This window comes from Tupaia chinensis, unplaced genomic scaffold, assembly GCF_000334495.1.
Source record: "Tupaia chinensis unplaced genomic scaffold, TupChi_1.0 Scaffold000709_1, whole genome shotgun sequence".
NCBI lineage: Eukaryota > Metazoa > Chordata > Mammalia > Scandentia > Tupaiidae > Tupaia > Tupaia belangeri.
Genome location: NW_006160232.1, coordinates 2,114,776 through 2,133,540, shown reverse-complemented (window position 1 = coordinate 2,133,540; position 18,765 = coordinate 2,114,776). Strand labels below are relative to the sequence as shown.

Sequence of the window (18,765 nt, the reverse complement as noted above, 5' to 3'; positions counted from 1 at the left end):
GCTCATCAATTTCTCTGAAGTAGTGTCATGCCTTCAATGTATATCTGTGATTCAGCTAGGTATTGGTAATAATGATGTAAGAAGGAATCCATGGTAAAAGGGGAGTCTTTCATCACAGATTAAATGTAAATTATAAAGAGAATATTAAACAAACGTGGTCTTGAAGATCCTTGGATTTTCACTCAAAATGACATAGCCACTCCTATGGGATATGAAGGATAGAGTGAGAAATACTGGAAGGAATAAAAGATCTGAGTAGACATGGTGTGAATTCTCTGCTATCAAACAATAAAATCCACCTCCCTACATATGGCCACTTACCTTTTCTAAAACCAATTTAAACTGGATCCTTTTATTCTAATGATCATGTAAGACATTGTACTCGGTACTGTGTTTAGCACCCAAATTGTGCGTTTTTCATGCTTATCCTATTTAACTCTTAGAATAATCCCTTGAAGAGATTCCAACACCATATTTATTTTAGTCAGAAAGAAAATATGTATAAGTGAACTTCGATTAGAACCAGTGTCTCCAAGGTAGTATATAACTGGGGTTACACGTAACACAAATACACCTCTTTCCAGAGTCTAAGCTTTTACATTCAATAGTACAACTTCTCTTAGAATTGGCTATATTGGGAGCCAGCAGGTGGCACAGTGGTAAAGTGCTGGATTCCCATATGACTGACCATGGTTCGAGTCCTGTCCCTGGTGGCTTTAAAATCACACTGGATAGGTGTGCATAAATGCCCAAGGTCCTGAGAAAAAAATGAAAGAGAAGGGATTGTGGCATGCTATGACCCCAGGAGAGGTGTTTTCTCACTTTCCCACTTTCTCTCCCTCTGTCTTTCTTTCTGGTAAGTCCACACACCCTACGGCAAAAACAAAAATAAAAACAAAAAGCGTTCGTTGTATTGGTTGCATGATCTTAATGCTGAATTTATTCATGTGCATTTATGATGCATTTGTTTGTAAATTGCACAACTAAGCAATCCTGTTCATAAGGCTGGTACAATGGAGACACGTAAATGTAAACTGAATAAAATTAAAATCAATTCAAATTCATTAACAGCACTTAACTCAAAAATTAGTCTGGGTCTAAAGATTGGCTTTTTAAATCAATACCTCTGCAGACCTGTCCTTGTTTTGAAATTATCAGATGTATAACTAGGAATTATAAGTAGTCAATCTAATGTAGCTGAGGAGAGATTAAATAAACATACATATATAAAGCCCTCTTATGTGAGCACTCTCTATAAAATTGTTAGAAGACACAAAAGATCCAATATGGGAGCTAGATTTATTCAAGGCATGTGACCTCAAATAACTTAGCCTTTTCTGTTACTCAGCTTATTCACGAACAAAACTATGAAACTGGGAAGGTGATCCATATAGACCTTTTACTTCAGAAGTCTAATATGTATAGATAAGTTATCTAGAGCTGGTCTTAAAGTGAAGCAGTTAGGTTCCATGCATAGAAAGCTGGATTCCACATGGCCAACCCTGGTTTAAATCCTGGCTCTGATGGCCTAAAAAATATGCCAGGCACACGTGTGGATGTATGTGCCCCAAATCCTGACAGGATGCCGAAATAGAGGGAAAAGGATCATGGTAGGACTACAGACCACTAGGGGGTGTTTTCTTTTTCTTTCTCTCCCTCTTTCTCTCTTTCTCTCTGGTGAGTGTGTGCCCTCTCTCGCAATAGATTTAAGAATAAAAAGTTATCTACTAAATTACTACATTGCATTGTTATTTCCATGTTTGATATATGGGGAATTTTGAAGAGCAAATTATTGCTATAAAGAAATAATGCTTTTACAGTCCAGTTACTGTAAAAAAACTGGCTGCCTTTTGTTTGTCACTCTTTTTTAATGTTTCATTGCTATAGGTTGTTTCATGATTCCTGAATTATATCCATGGAGTACAATACAAAAGTGAATGAACTAATCCTGCTCAGTCTAACCAATGCCCCAGAACTCCAGGTTCTTCTCCTTAACTCTTTCACACCCATCTATTTCATCAGTCTGATTAGGAACCTGGGGGTGATCATGCTGGACTTCATTTCCACATCCTTATGTGTGTTTCCTTCAGCAACTTGTCCTTAGTAGACTTCTGTTACTCCCCAACAGTCACTCCTAAGGTCATGGCTGAACTCCTAGTGGGAGACAAGGTCAATTCTATGATGCACTTGATGCTGAGATGTTCTTTTCTGTTTTCCTTGCTGCTTTGGAAAGCTTCTTGGTCTCAATGGCTTTATGACCTCTATGCTGGAGTGTGAAAACCTCCACATTACATCAGCACCATGATGACGAATATGTTTGCAGGTCTCTGGCCGTAGGCTTACATCTTTGTTTTTCTGACTGCTGTTACCAACATTGGAAACATGTTTTGTGTCTTTCTTTTCTTCCTTCCTTCCTTTCTTTCTTTTTCATTCTTCTTTCTGTCTTTCTATCTCTCTCTCTCTCTCTCTCTCTCTCTCTTTTTTTAGATGTTTTTGCCTTATGGCACATGAGAGACAGAAACACTGAGAGAGCAAGTAAGAAATCACCTCCCTGGGGGATGGCCATGACAAAATCCCTTCTCTTCTGTTCTTCTCCTGGGATCTTGGGCATGTACACAGACACATCCAGGGTGATTTTCAAGCCCCTGGGTCCAAGACACAAACCATGGGCAGCCATGTGTGAGCCCAGCAACGTAACTGCTGTGCCATCTGCTGACCATTGTCTTTCTTTTTATGTGTCCAGTGAGGTCACTTGTTCTGTGATATCCCAGTTGTCATGACTCTGATTAGTTCCAAAAACACATTATTGAGCTGATTCTTTTCTTATTTTTGAGCTTTAATATAGTATTTGCTCTCCTGATAATCTCGACTTCCTATTCATTCATATTTATTAAAATTTGAAGATGCTCTCAATTATGGGAATTACTTAGGAAGTGTTTCCTTCACTTGATTTTTCTGTAAGAATTCATGCTCATTCTTATGAAGACATCTGTCCCTGGACTTTTCGTACTGGGGAAGATTATGTATAATTTATGCAATTTCTTCACTTTTTTAAAGTTAGTTTCAATAATTTGTGTATTTCAATAGATTTTCATTGCTCATTTAGGATATCTAATATACTGAAGTACAGTTATTCACAGTATTCTATCATAATCTTATTTATTTCTTTAGGATCAGCTGTAATGTCTTGTACTTTAACTTCTGATTATAGTAATTTGAGTTTTTTTCCATAGTCAGTCCAAAAAGGATTTATGGATGATCGGATCATCTGACAGTCCTATGAGGATGAGATGATGTTATATTATTTTTTCTTACAAATGAGAAGTTGAAGTTTAATGACCTGAAATTATTGACTTGATTTGATGCAAAGCTTTTTTAAGATACAGAACAAACTCATAGTCACTACATGTGACTGTGATGAGAAAAATGTAAGTCTGCTAGAGAGGGAGAACTCAGAGTAGATTATATAAAGAATGGATCTGTCACTAGATATCATCTGGCTTGTAAAAAGAATTTACCCAACATGAAATACTTTTCAGACCAGACCAGTTGAGAATACTACACATGTTATCATCAACAGGTAATAAGCGATTTCTGTGTCCCACCTATGTTATGCCTCTCTATTTGTTCTCTTGCAATCTTTCTCTATACTCTTCCCTTCTTACACCACATTCCACACTGTCTTCAGCATCCATAACTATTAGTGTTGAATATTTTTATAAATAATTTTAATAATAATAACAATCTGAGGGACCAGCAGTTGGCGTAAGGGCTATGTTGCTGTACTCCATGTAGTCGACTGTGGTTCAAGTTTTGGACCCCGTGGGATAAACTCACGCCAGGCGCATGTGCGTGCGTGCCCACGATCCTGAGGGGAGAATGGAGGAGAAGGGATTGTGGCATGGCCAATACCCCTGGGGAGTGATTTCTCACTTTCTGTCTCTCTGTCTTTCTGGTGAGTGCTTGCCCCCTATAGCAAAATCCTTCTGCCCCCTCTAAAAAAAATTCAGAAAAATCCGATCAAAAGCTATTTGATGATGATGATGATACAAATAGTAATGTCTTTATCTTGATGTATATGCATGGTATTCCTTTTGGAAAAAGAAATGTAATAAATCATAAAGATATATGAGATTCAATGTAATATAAAAAAGAGTATGATAATAATAAATAAAATTAAATTTAGAAAAAGAATGGATCTGTCTACTTAATGGGAATAAAAATATACTCAAACCATAAGTGTGATGATAAAGCAATTGGATGTTGTGGGATTTGTTTTGGGGCATAGCTTTTTCATTTTAATTTTTTTGTTGACATATACTAGTTATATATATTTGTGAAATGATTTGTGATTGAAAAATCACACTCTACCTCATGCATACAATCCTTAATGATCATGGTAAGGTGATAAGTATATTCAACATGTTAAAACATTGATCTTACTTTGTGCTGTGACTATTTGAGATCTTCTTTTCTAGCTATTTAAAAATATACGTTACATTGTGAGGTAAGGAGAACATAGTTAACAGAAACATAATTATTTTTTAGATAAAAGAAATTATTTCTATGGATTTATCACAGTGTTTTGTTTTGGTTATTTTTTTGTATTGTGTTGACAAGACTCTTAAGATATTTTGAGGAAGAATAAAAAGAAAAATGAAAGTAACTTCAACTCTTCCTATCACAAAAACCTTAAAATATCAAGTGCTGCAAAGATGTAAAGAAATTGAGATGCATTACTCTTGGAATTAAGAAACAACAGAGCTATGTGTATAAAAGTTTGAAAGTTCCTATTCCATTACCTACCTTTAGTATGTGACCAAGCAACCTATCTTCTAGATATTTGGCCAAATGTAATAAAAACTTATGATCACACAAACATTTCAGCTAATGTTTAGGTAGTAGGTTGTTCAGTTCCCATGTGTTTATGTAATTTTAAGGATGTTTCTTCATAATCACCAAACCAAATGGTCCTCAACCAGGTCATGAGAAAACATTGTCTAATGTTCATATTACATAAAATAGACAATATAATCTTGTTTTCTGTCTATCGCCTTCTGTCTTTCCAATGTATGACCTATAGCAAAAATCTCTCTCCAAAAAAAAAGTTGTTGAGAAGCAAAAATATTCTCTACAGTCTATTATAACCTTCTCTTTTATTTCTGTACAATCAGTAAGAATGTTTCCACTTTAGTTTATGAGTAAAGTAATTTGAGGCTTGTCTCTTTTTATCTATAATCTGTATGTAAAAGCTGCTAGGTCTGGGATTCAAACCATGGTCAGCTACATGGGAGACCAGCAACATAATCATTATGTTATCTGCTGGTCGGAAAGACTACACATTCTAAGATTACAGTTAAGAACATCCCAGAACGGGCAAAATTACTTATACAAAACCAATCTACTCATTGACAGGGCAGACTGGGAAAAGTGGTTATCAAAAAGTAGGCTTTTGGGGTCAGCAGGTGGGCATGTGGTTTAGGTGCTGGACTCTCAGATAGCCTAACAGGGTTTGAGTCCTGGACTCAGCGGCTTGACACATACTCCAGGTATGTGTGCATGCATGTCCAAAATCCTAAAATGAGAACAGAGGAGAAGGGATTGTAGTGTGGCCATCCCCTCTGGAGGGGGATTTCTCACTTTCTTCTCTGTTTCTGTCTGTCTCTCTTTGGTGAGGTCATGCACCCTGTGGCAAAAACCTTTTTTAAAAAAAGTAGGTTAGGCGAGTTTTTGTTTTGTTTTGTTTTGTTTTTTGATAACTGTCTTGGTGGTTGCTTGACCATATATTTGACAAAAATCTTAGCACTATCTACTAAAAAGTGTATTGCTTAGGTAACTTATGCATTAATTGGAAAAAAATTAAAAATAGAAAAGAACATATAATACAGAAACATGTGTGCTCATTAAAAGTAACCCACTTGATCCCACAACGAATTTAATTGCTTCTTCCCTAGATAAGTAGGGTGAGGAGCTGTAGATACTCTCACAGGGGAAATCTCTGGAGATCTCCATGTCTCTACAATTATTTCCAGATCTCTGTATATTAGTCTCTGAAATTCTAGTATAACTTGATGAGAAGTTATTTTATGAGACCACACTTCATGACAAGCCCCAGTAGTAAAATGTTTTTTCATCTGAATGATAATAATTGTTAGTATACACACTTTCTTCTACCTGAGGATTTCCTATGAGCCTTCAGCCATGGTCAGGAAAAGCAACCTGAAATAAAAATTATGGAGACTTTCAAATGATAACACCTTAGCAAGATGTTTTATCAATCTTGCTCATTTGTTGTTTACAAATATAGTTTGTGAATGCTATGACAGTGGTTATCTAATTATATTTCTTTTACAAGTAGTGAGGATATAAGTAACTTCTAAAAGGTATAGAAAAATTAATGATGAATTCAGGTCTTGGTCCGTAGTAATGTGATTTACTTCATTTTTCTTTACCTTCGAGACTTTTAACCACTATCTGACAGCTTCTGTAATCATATTTATGCAATATTTCATGGCTGATTTTTAAATTTCAGGCTGACTATCGCAGATTAACTATCACTGGATTTTCAACAGACAGGTAAGTTTCTATATTGCATTATCATTTTGGTGTAAAGTGTAATTCATAAAAAGTGGTAGGGCAGCTATCTCTACTATGAATTATTTGAAGATAGAAATAGGTATGATTCCTGACTTAATTTCTTTGGTAGTTAAGAAGTCATTCAGAAGTAGGTTTTTCAGTTTCCATGTATTTGTGTATGTTCGAGGATGTTTCTTGAAACTAATATCAAGTTTAATTCCATCATGGTCCAAGAAGATGCTGGATTTTGTTTCTATGCCTTGAACCTGTAAAGGCTTGATTTGTGTCCTATCACATGGTCCATCTTTAAAAAGATTTCATACTGGGGTGGGAAAAATCTATATTTTGTGGTCTTAGAGTAGAAAGTTCTATAGATGTCTGTCAAGTTCATTTGATTTATAGTATTGTTTAGGGGCTGTATCTATCTACCTTTTGTTCGTTTGTTTGTTTAGAAGATCTGTCTAAAGGAGATAATGGGGTGTTGAAAACCCCAACAATTATAATGTTGCAATCTATCTCTTCTTTTAGCTCCCGCAGTCTTTCCTTCATGTATTTAGGTGCTCCTGAGTTGGGTTCATAGATATTTATAAGTGTTATGTCTTCTTGATGAATTAGCCTACTTACTACTATAATGCTCTTTTTTGTCTTTTCTTACATTCTTGGTCTTAAAGTCTATTTTGTCTGAAATCAGTATCACAACTCCAGCTCTTTTTCGATTTCCATTTGCATGGAATATCTTTTTTCCAGCCTTTCACTTTTAGTCTATGTAGGTCTTTATCCATAAGATGTGTGTCTTGTAGGCAACACATAGAGGGTTTCTTGGGTTTTGTTTGTTTGTTTGTTAATCCGTTCAGTCAGTCTGTGTCTCTTGATTGCAGAATTTAATCCATTAACGTTCAATGTTATTATCGATATTTCTGGACCTGTTCCTATCATTTAGTGAGCCATTTTCTTGGCTGTTTTTTTGTTCTCTTATATCTGACTGTCTGACTTTTTAGTTTTCCTGGTATAGCATTCCTTTCAGAACCTCTTGAAGAGCTGGTCTGGAGTTGGGAAATTCTTTCAAGTTTGTTTATTCAAGATTGTTTTTTATCTGTTTTTCCCATATGAACGATAATCTTGCTTAGTATAGTATTCTTGGCTGAAATTGTTTTTGATCTACGCTTTGACTATATTTCCCCATTCATTTCTTGCCTGCATTTTTTCTGACGAGAGGTCCAATGTTAGCCTGATGATAACAATTCTCTGATTGCTTATATGGTAATTTAATCTTACTCACTATATATTTGCCTCTAATTGGTGGTTATAATGAACAAGCAACAATAGCAAAAACCAGTAGAGTAAAATCATCCTTCTTTTTTTCTTTCTTTGTTGGAGATAATTTGGCTATAGGGCACGTGCTCTCGCCTTTGAGACAGAGACAGAGAGGAAAAAAAGTGAACAATCACTGCCCACCCCCTCCCACCCTGCCAAGGAGGATGGCTGTCGCAATCCCTTTTCCTTCATTCTTCTCTCAGGATTTTGGGTACACACTCATACACATCTGGCATGAGTTTCAAGTCACTGGGTCTGAGAATCAAACCATGGTCAGCTATGTGGGAGTCCAGTGATGTAGCCATTACACCATCTGCTGGTCCTGAAAGAACCATTCTTAAAACCCTAAAAGTGTATTACATGAATTAATAAGTTTGGAACTACATTTTAAACATTTCCCAAATATTCTTGTGTTGTTAATAACACATATTTACACATGAACAGTGATCTGAGTAAAAGCACAGACTTTTGATTAGGTTGCAGATGGGTTTAATTCTTAAAAGTTAACTGTTTCTCATGTTAGCTGGACAATTTTTTTTCAAAGTTTATCCATTTTACGGACCAGCAGATGATGTAATGGTTATGTCACTGCACTCCCATGTAGCCAACTGTGGATCAAGTCCTGGACCAAGCTGCATAAAACTCTTATTGGGTGTGTGTGCATGTGCACCCAGAATCCCAAGAGGAGAATGGAGGAGAAGGGGTTGTGGTGTGGCCATCCCCTCTGAAGGATGATTTCTCGCTTTCTGTCTCTCCGTCTCTCTAGTAAGCACACACACCCTATAACATAAACTCTCTACAAAAGAAAATTCTATCTGTTTTAATTTTTTTTTTTCGAGAGCTGTTTTGCTATAGGGCGCGTGTGCTTTGCCAGAAAGACAGAGACAGACAGAGAGACAGAAAGTGAGAAATCACCCCCCAGGATGATGGCCATGCTGTAGTCCCTTCTCCTCCATTCTCTTCTCGGGATCTTGGGCACTCACACTCACATGCTGCCCAGCATGAGTTTAAGCATGAGTTTAAGTCTAAGACTCAAACCGTGGTTGACTTCATGGGAGTCCAGCAACACAGCCATTACGCCAACTGCTGGTCCTGACATTTTAATTCTTTTATGAAAGAGAAAGTGTCTGGCAGATACACTCAACAAGGTATCAGTCTGCAATCCACTCCCCAGACTCTAACTTTCAATATCATGAGGCCCATATAGATGTATCAGCCTATCACAGCTTATTTTAGGTCTATCTACCCTAAATCCAAACCTCTGGTTTTCCATGTGGTTCCATGGCAGAGCAGCATCACATGTACCACTCCGGCTGGGCCACTAGCTGTATAATTTTAGAGCATCAGCAGTCACATTCTCAATTTTATTAATGGTAAAGTAAAAAAAAAAAATTGATCTCTACCTGGAACACACATATGCAAGCCATTTTTGCATAAAGCCTTTATCACGTGACATACAACATAGCATATGCTTAAAAAAGAGTGTGTGTGTTAAGGTTGGCAAACCATATCCTCATCCGGTAGGCCTTAAAATGAAGTTGCCAAATATTTAGAAGAATGGTGAGCATAGTTAGGATTGCATAGGTACCCTCCCACAGGCTTCAATTCAAATAAAGTATTTTAAAAACGGTTTCTACACTAAAATGGATTCAAAGAAAACATTTTCTGACATGAATCTTGATCCTACATCATCTCTGTGAGTTAAAGACAGCTGAAAAACTAGTCACTTTCAGGTCTTGATCTCTTTGATTTGATTAGAGGATTACAGTTATGAAAGAAATAATAGTTTAAGAAAAAAGGTCTTTTCTATCCAAGATAAGATACAGATTTTAAGGAAGAAGTTAAGAATAAAAATGGTTCACATGGAATTACTTAACCAACTAATGATATGCTTGGAGGACAGCACAGAAAATCTCAGGGGCCTTAGTGTGGAAGGAAGAGCATGTCGGAGAGGGAATTTTCAAGATCTCAAATCTCACACACAACCCACACCTGAAATTCTACATGTCACCATCCATCTTTATCAAACCAACATAGAGACCATCCTTCCACTTTAATAATAATATTATAGGCAGCACTCATCAGGCTTAACATCCAGTATTTTATCATTTTATTCTGTATTACATTATTTAACTTCCACAATACCTCACTCCCCAGGGAGGATGGCCACACCACAATCCCTTCTCCATTCTCCTCTCAGGATCTTTCTCAAAGTAGGTTTCATTTGTTTTTATTTTGTAGAAAAAATGATATTTAGAATAGTTTATGTGAGACCAATGACTGCTATATGATAAATTTTAATGTTGCTAAAAATCTCTTTCAGAAACCCAAAGTCTATATTTGCAATATCTGATAATATACCTTCTCTAAGAAGTGTCTCTGCTGGTTTAACATGCCCTTGCTACTTTAATCCTACCACACTCAGTATGTATTGAGAGGTGTTCAAAAATTTTATGTGAAATGTGTATTACAAAAATCCATGGGGAACCAGCAGTTAGCGTAATGGCTATGTCGTTGGATTCCCACGTAGTCGACTGCGGTTCGTGTCCTGGACCCGGTGGCTTAAAACTCACGCCGGGCGCGTGTGCGTGCGTGCCCAAGATCCCGAGAGGAGAATGGAGGAGAAGGGATTGCGGCGTGACCATCCCCCCTGGGGGCTGATTTCTCGCTTTCTGTCTCTATGTCTCTCTCTGTCTGTCTGGCGAGCGCTCGTGCCCTACAGTGAAAATCTCTAAAAAAAAAAAAAAATCCATGCATAGATTACAAAATTTCTTCTATTAATTTTTAGGTTGCTATAGGGCATGTGTGCTTATTGGAGACAAACGAAAACAGACAGAGACAGAAAGTGAGAAATCACTCCCTAGAGGGAATGGCCATACTGCAATCCCTTCTTCCTCCATGCTCCTTTCAGAACTTGGGACATGCATGCAAACGCACCAGGATGACCTTTAAGCCACTGTGTCCGAGACTCAAACCATAGTCAGTCTTGTGAGAGTCCACTGCCTTAATAATGAAGCCACTTGCTGATCTCATCAAAAAAATTTGGGGGAACCAGCAGTGAATATAATGGCTATGTCGCTGGACTCCTATGTAGTCCACCACGGTGGAGTCCTGGACCCATTGACTTAAACTCACAACAGGCGCATGTGCGTGTGTGCCCAAGATCCCGAGAGGAGAATGGAGGAGAAGGGATTGTAGCATGACCATCCTCCCCTGGGGGGTGATTTCTCGCTTTCTGTCTTTCTGTCTCTCCCTGTCTTTCTGGCCTGTGCACGTGCCCTATAGCAAGAACTTCTCAAAAATAAATTTTAGCTCCAAAGTAAACTTATACTTTAATTCTACTTTTCACAAACTTTTTGAAGTCTCCTTATATATCACTAATTTATTTCACCGTGAAACTTCAAATGCTGTTTGAACTGAAAGAGAAAATGAATAAATATAAATTGAGTTCAATTCACCTTGACTGAACTATTAAATTAAAGTGCCCATTTAGACCATTAAACTGAGGAATCACTCAAAGGTTGGCAAGAATTCAAATCATGGCTTATCAGATAGTACTTATATAACTATGAGTAAATTACTCAACCTCTTGTGCTTCATAATTTATAAATGTAACTAGAATCCCAAATAATAATATTGTTGAGAGAAAAGTAAATATACAACAAAAATGTCTACAGCAGTTCTGAGCAGATGAGCAGTGTGTAAGTTGTAGTTTTTACTAAGCTCAAGAAAAGTGAATTGACAAGAGAGATTCATTTAGATAAGTCATCTCAATCAATTTTCTCCATCTCAGCTCAAATTTATAAAATGTGAGAATTGGATAGATGATCCATTAAGAGTCTTCAGTGGCAATAGTATCTAACTTCTGTATTTAATTGATACATTGAATTTGGTTATCAAGTCCATACTTTTTCTGGACAATTTTGAGGTAAAAATTACTGCTGCTGTTAAAGAAAACATATTATGCTTAAGCTTTTCAATTTTAGTTCAATTTCTTTATGATTTTTTTTCTCTTCATTGCTTCAGAACATCTCATGGTTCTCAGAGAATATCAATGGAGAACAGAACAGAAATGACACAATTCATTCTCCTGGGACTAAGCAATAACCCAGAACTGCAAGTTCCGCTCTTCATCATGTTCCTCCTCATCTACATCATCACTCTGGTTGGGAACTTAGGGATGATTGCTTTGATTCTCCTGGACTCTCGTCTCCACACTCCCATGTACTTTTTCCTTGGGAACCTGTCTCTGGTGGACTTTTGTTACTCCTCAGCTGTCACCCCCACAGTGATGACTGGGCTCCTTCTAGGAGACAAGGTCATCTCCTACAATGAATGTGCTGCTCAGATGTTCTTTTTTGTAGCTTTTGCCACTGTGGAAAATTATCTCTTGGCTTCAATGGCCTATGACCGCTATGCAGCAGTGTGTAAACCCCTACACTACACCACCACCATGACATCAAGTGTTTGTGCATGTCTGGTCATAGGGTCCTATAGCTGTGGTTTTCTGAATTCTTCTATCCATATTGGGGACACGTTCAGTCTCTCTTTCTGTATGTCCAACGTGGTCCATCACTTTTTCTGTGATATTCCAGCAGTCATGGTGCTTTCTTGTTCTGACAGATATGTTAGTGAGATGGTACTTGTTTATGTTGTGAGCTTCAATATATTCTTTGCTCTTCTGGTTATCTTAATATCCTACCTGTTCATATTTGTCACCATCCTAAAGATGCGCTCAACCACAGGACACCAGAAGGCTTTGTCCACCTGTGCCTCTCACTTCAGTGCAGTGTCCATCTTCTATGGGACCATTATCTTCATGTACTTGCAGCCCAGCTCCAGTCACTCGATGGACACAGACAAAGTGGCCTCTGTGTTTTACACTATGGTCATTCCCATGCTGAATCCTGTGGTCTACAGCCTTAGGAATAAGGAAGTGAAGAGTGCATTTACAAAGATTTTTTGGAAATAAAATTACCCTTAAGATTTTAATTTTAACATAGCGGAATAAATGCACAATAACCTAGTTTGATATCTTTCAGAATTTTCCCATGTTTGAATCACATTATTTTAAGTTTATTTATTTTTCGATGAGTGACAGAGATAGATAGATCATATTCCCAATAAGTTCTTGATGCTGTGATGACTCTTGGCTTCATCCAGCTTCAGATCATGGGAATTCATAGGCATAGCATACTCAGGGAAGGCTCTAGAACCTCCCATGAGGGTCATGCTTGGGGTGTATCAAGCTTTACTGTCGTACCTCCGTCCAGTGTCTGAATAACATTTTAATGCCTACACTGATGTTAACATTCTGAAGTTATGTTATTACCTTTCAAAAGTACATTATCTAGAGAAAAGGAAACATTATGCCCAGAAATGTAATGTTGAAAAAATAGCTAATATGAAGTGGGGCCTGCTTGTCAAAAACCTTATTAAGAGGGAACCAGCAGTTAGTGTAATGGCTATGTCGCTAGACTCCCACGTAGTTGACCGCGGTTCACATCCCGGACCCGGTGGCTGAAAACTCACACCGGGCGTGTGTGCGTGCGTGCCCAAGATCCCGAGAAGAGAATGGAGGAAAAGGGATTGTGGTGTGACCATCCCCCTTGGGGGGTGATTTCTCACTTTCTGTCTCTATGTCTCTCTCTGTCTGTCTGGCGAGCACACGCACCCTATAGTGAAAAACCTCTCCAAAAAAAAAAAACCTTATTAAGAGTATTTGTGTATTCAATCATTCTACATGCACATTTTCTTTCTACCACAGGTCCATGCAAATACATGTAAATCAGGAACACAAATAAGTCTGTAAATAAAAGTTCTTGAATTTGTCTCATGAGGACATGTAAACAAGTACAGAAAAATTGCCAGGGTTAATTATTGTGGCAGGTTTTGATGGTTAATTTGTGCGTTTATTTGACTGGGATAAGGAATACAAGGTGGCTGGGTTTTTTTGTTTGTTTATTTTTTTATTCAAGACTGCCTTGAAGGAGTACATTAAGAAAAGAAAGTCAGCCTTCACCAGTGCAAGTGGACATTGTCCAAGTCATCGAGGTCTCACCAGAATAGAACAAAATAAAACAAAACAAAAGCAAGAAAGGGAAAATTCTCTCTCTCTTTTCTTGAACAGGGACATCCATCCTGTCTTGTTCTCAGCGAATGAAGTGCCTGGTTAGGCGACCTTTAATCTCTGAAGCTATACCCCTGAAACACACACCATTCTCCAGCCTTTAGACTCAGGCTGAATGACACCACTGGCTTTTCTTGTTCTCCATTTTGCATAGGGCATATTGTGGGCCTTCTCATTCACTGCAATCAAAACAGCAAATCCCCATAATACATTTTATCATCTATCTATGTAACTATCTATCTATCGTCTATCTTATTTACCTGTCTACCTCTCCCATGGGTTCTATTTCTGGGGAGCATCGTGAGTAATACAATAATAAATAATTACACTTTAAATATTTCATTTGAGTATTAGAATATGAAATTCTAAGTTCTTTTTTATTTGAATACTGTTCTAAGATTTTGAATTTCAGAAAATAAATGATATACTATGAAATGAAAGTATACCCTTTTCCTTGGCATATTTTATCCAGAGATACATAAACATAGCATCAATAATTAATTAATATTTCTGTCTTGACAACTCATTTCATACAACAAACATGTTCATGTTTGAATTTTCAAATGTCCATAGTACCAGAAAAAGAAAACATTTTTCAATTTCTTCATGTATTACTATTCAAGTTTTACCCTATTTAAAATGTCACTGATAAACCAAAATTCTTGTCCATTTTTCTCTCTGCCAATGCTGTGAAGTAGTCAATGCTGCTCTTTCATTCTTATTTTAGTTCGGATACATCATCTCTTATTATTCCTCTGTCTTTTACCCCATTCTTTGGCGTCATCCTATTTGTTACTTTTTTACATCTCCATGCATGCTCCAACCTCTGGTCCATTGGACTTGCTGTTCCCTGTGTGGAAAGTTCTCTCATTCTATGTGTGTTCTGCTCAGATGCTTCCCTCTCAGAGACTCCTAACTTTCCCACCCGTAAAAAGTAATCTCTCCCCCCACCCATGTGCCCCGCCCTCTCACCTCATTTTTCCTCATAGTCTTTATTGACAGTCCCCTACCGCACCTTTAATCGTTTATTGTCTATCTCCACTCGACCAGAATAAAACTCAAAGAGAGCAGTGAATGATCTGTTTTGTTCCTAACATGATCATCAGGTCCTAAATTGGTGTTTTTGGCCATATATGCTCAATAAATATTTATTAAATGGATGAATAGAGACCAGTAGTTAGCATAATGGCTATGTCGCTGGACTCCCATGTAACCAACTGCGATTCAAGTCCCGGACCCAGTGGCTTAAACTCACGCCGGGCACGTGTGCGTGCGTGCCCAAGATCCTGAAAGGAGAATGGAGGAGAAGAGATCGCGGCATGGCCATCCCCTCTGGGGGGTGATTTCTTCCTTTCTGTCTCTCCGTCTCTCTGTCTTTCTGGCAGGTGCACATGCCCTATAGGAAAAACCTCTACAAAATAAATAAATAAATAAATAAATAGTAAATAAATGGATGAATAAAAAAATTAAGCTTTAGGTCCAATATATCAATAGGCTGAATTTTTAAACCACCTGATTATAGTAAATCATCTGTAATATACATTTTCTACACCGACATATAGCATGGTTGATTTTCTCTTTTGCCAAAATATTTTTATTTACATTCTCACACAGCACTTATGCTTTTTGATCTTACAATGATTTCCTGGAAATTCCACCTGAATCATGTGACTTAGATGAGCCCTCTCACTAAGTGGAAAGTTACACACCAAATGACACTATTAGTAAGCCACAAAAAGGCAGTAAATGTGAGCTTATTTAAGGTTCAATATCTATTCATATTCGAAAAATTACTGCATATTATACTATTAAAATGCTTCTAAAGTTCAAATAGAATATATCAAGATTGTTTCTGTCAATCGCAAATATAAAATAACTTCAATATGCTATTATAATGCACGAAAAATTTTTTTTTGCTAGAGGGCGTGTGTGCTTTCCTGAGGGAGACAGAGAGAGAGAGGGAAAAAAAAATAAAGGAAGAATCTCCCTCTTCCCCATGGGGCATGGTCACACTGCAATTCCATCTCCTTCATTTATCCCCCTTTAGAGATCTTGAGCACTCACACACAGGCACCCCAGGTATATTTTAAGCTGCCACTTTGAAACTTGAACCACGTGGTTAGCTATGTGGGATCTTCTGCCCTAATCACCAAGCCACAGCTGGCTTTACACTCTTTGAAAAAGTTTATTTATTGGGTCAGCTCATGGCCAGGTGGTTTCCACAAGGTTCACTGTGAAGTTGGAGTTCCAGACTCAGAGGCTTGAAAAATAAGCCAGACACATGTGCATGGGTGTCCAAAACTCTGAAAGGAGGGAAAAGTGGAACAGAAAGGATTGGAGACAACTACCCCATGGGGAGTTAATTCTTTCGTTCTTTTTTTCTTTCTCTTTTGCTTTTTCTTTCTCTTTCTTTTTTCTCTTTCTTTGTTTCTTCTTTCTTTCATCATTCTTATTGATTCTTTCTTTTTCTTTCTCATCCTTCTCTTTCTTTTTTCTTTTCCTTCTTTCTTTTTTCTCTTTTCTTCTTCCTTGTTCTTTATTTCTTCTTTCTTATTCTTTATCTTTTATTTATTATTTCTTTTTTCTTTATTTTATTTTTTCCTCTCTTTTTATTTTTCTTTCTCTTTGTTTCTCTCATGAGTGCATATGCCCTCTGGGAATTTATAAAAATGGTCTATTTAGTTCCTGAATGAGTGAGAGGAAGACTCAGACTATTTACATGGTCTTCATGACATGATCCTTGCCCAGTTTTACAGTGATCCAGGATTATGGGAAAGCCTTCAAGCAGATAAACCGAGAACATAAATCTACAGACTCTTCTGTGGCATTCAGCATGTGCAACAGCAACCCTACTGCTTATTCCACAATGACTATTCTTACACACGGTATACATGCATCCTGATCCCTGGAAATTTGTAATGTTACTTTATATGGGGGTAGTCCTGTGGTGCAGCAGTTAGGCATTGCACAGAGGAAATTGAATCCTACGTGACCAACGCTGGAGTCCTAGCCCATCAGCTTGGGAAAGAGAGAGTAAATAAATAAACATGATAGATGTATATGCATGCCCAGATCCTGACAGGATGGAAATTAGAGAAGAAAAGACTGCACCCCATTAAGGAGCGGCTCTTCTTCTCTCTCTTGTGTGTGCTCTATGGCATTAAAATAAAAAAAGTTTACTTTACATGACCTCAAAGGCTTTGTAAATATCATGACCACAGACAAAAGAGGAATTGATAAGGTTCCCACCCATGGAAGCAGAAATTTACGTGATGTGACCACATGCTATGGTATGTCTGCATTCACCAAAAGGTGGAAGAGGCAATAAATATAGACTTTTTATTAAAAAAAAGAATTATTTTATTTAACCTTATTTATTCACTCATTTATTTCATTTTTTTAATTTGACCAGAGAGGGACAGAGCGAGAGAGAAAGAGAGAGAGGGAAAGTGAGAGAGTAAGCCTCCAGGTCCAGGACTTGAACCGTAGTTTGCCATGTGGGAGTCCAGCGTCCTTAACCACCACGCCACCTGTCAGCCCCTAAGTATAGTCTTATTTAGAGTAGAGAAAAGAAAGCATGGTTTTGTCAATGCATTGATTTCAGTCCACTGAGACTTCTTTCGGACTTCTGGTTTTCATACTGTGAAAAATAACATGTATTTTCAGCTTTCTATTTTGTGATAATTTGTTACAACGGCCATTCAAAACTTATACAAACCCATGCCTGTTTTTTTGTTTTTGTTTTTGTTTTTCCTATGTTGTAATTTTACATTGCCATGGTACATTTGTAACCAGGCCAATAGGTGGTATGGAGGTTACATCTGGATCTTACATGGCCAACTTCATGGCTCAAGTCTCAGACCAAGGTGCTTGAGAAATATGCTGGGTGCGTGTGTGTACATACCCTAAATTCCTAGAGAAGACTGAAGGAAAAAGACTGCAGCATGAGCAATCCTCCTGAGGGGGCAGGGTTGATTTCTCACTTTCCCACTTTCTCTTTTTCTATCCAGTGAGTACTCCTGCTCGATAACAAAAAACAAACAAACAAAAATGAATCGAAACAACTATGAAAACTCTCTGAAAAGGAAATGAGCAATGGATGGCTTTTTAAAAAATATCTGTTTTCTGTGAGGGGGACCAAGATGGCAACCTACAGGAACCAAGTGTTTATCTCCTCCAATACAAAGGAAGAAAATGATAATTATATTCACTTTAAATCCAGTGTGAAGGGCAATTTAGCAAGGAGATAATCAAAGTCTTTTGATTTGTAAGGACTGCAGATACCAGTTTAAAGGACAAAATAAGTTCTTGAGTACTACAGTACAGTAGAGGAACTATAGTTGATGACAATTCAATGTATATATCTAAGTAGCTAGTTGAGAGGACTTCAAGAGTTCACAATACAAAATAATGATAAATGTTGGAGATGGTGGTTGTGCTTATAATCCTGACTTCATCACTGCACAGTGTATATGTGTATTGGAAAACCACACGGCAGCCAGCCTGTAGCCTAGCAGTTAAGGGAGCTAAATCTCACATGGCCCATCCAGTTTGAACCTCAGCCCCAGGAGCTTAAAAACACACTGGGCACATATGCATACATGCTCCAAATCCTGACATGAAGGAGAAAAAATGATAAATTATAAAGTGACTTTTCCCCCTTGTGGGATGTTCCACCGAACTCTCATCTCCGGATGTCTTTCCAGCACATTCACATGCCCTCTGGAAACTAAAGAAGAAAGACA

At 37.6% G+C, this 18,765-nt stretch overlaps 1 protein-coding gene across 1 annotated transcript; it reads left to right on the top strand.

The window, feature by feature from the left end:
* Positions 1 to 11,944: 11,944 nt before the first annotated feature.
* On the top strand, positions 11,945 to 12,862 carry LOC102481489 (olfactory receptor 5B3). Its single transcript, XM_006160867.1, has one exon. It carries the CDS (start codon positions 11,945 to 11,947, stop codon positions 12,860 to 12,862), a length of 918 nt encoding a protein of 305 aa, XP_006160929.1.
* Positions 12,863 to 18,765: the final 5,903 nt, after the last annotated feature.

Bases quoted from the DNA above. Each gene is read 5' to 3' on its own strand.
- LOC102481489 (XM_006160867.1), top strand. From the start codon at position 11,945: ATGGAGAACAGAACAGAAATGACACAATTCATTCTCCTGGGACTAAGC.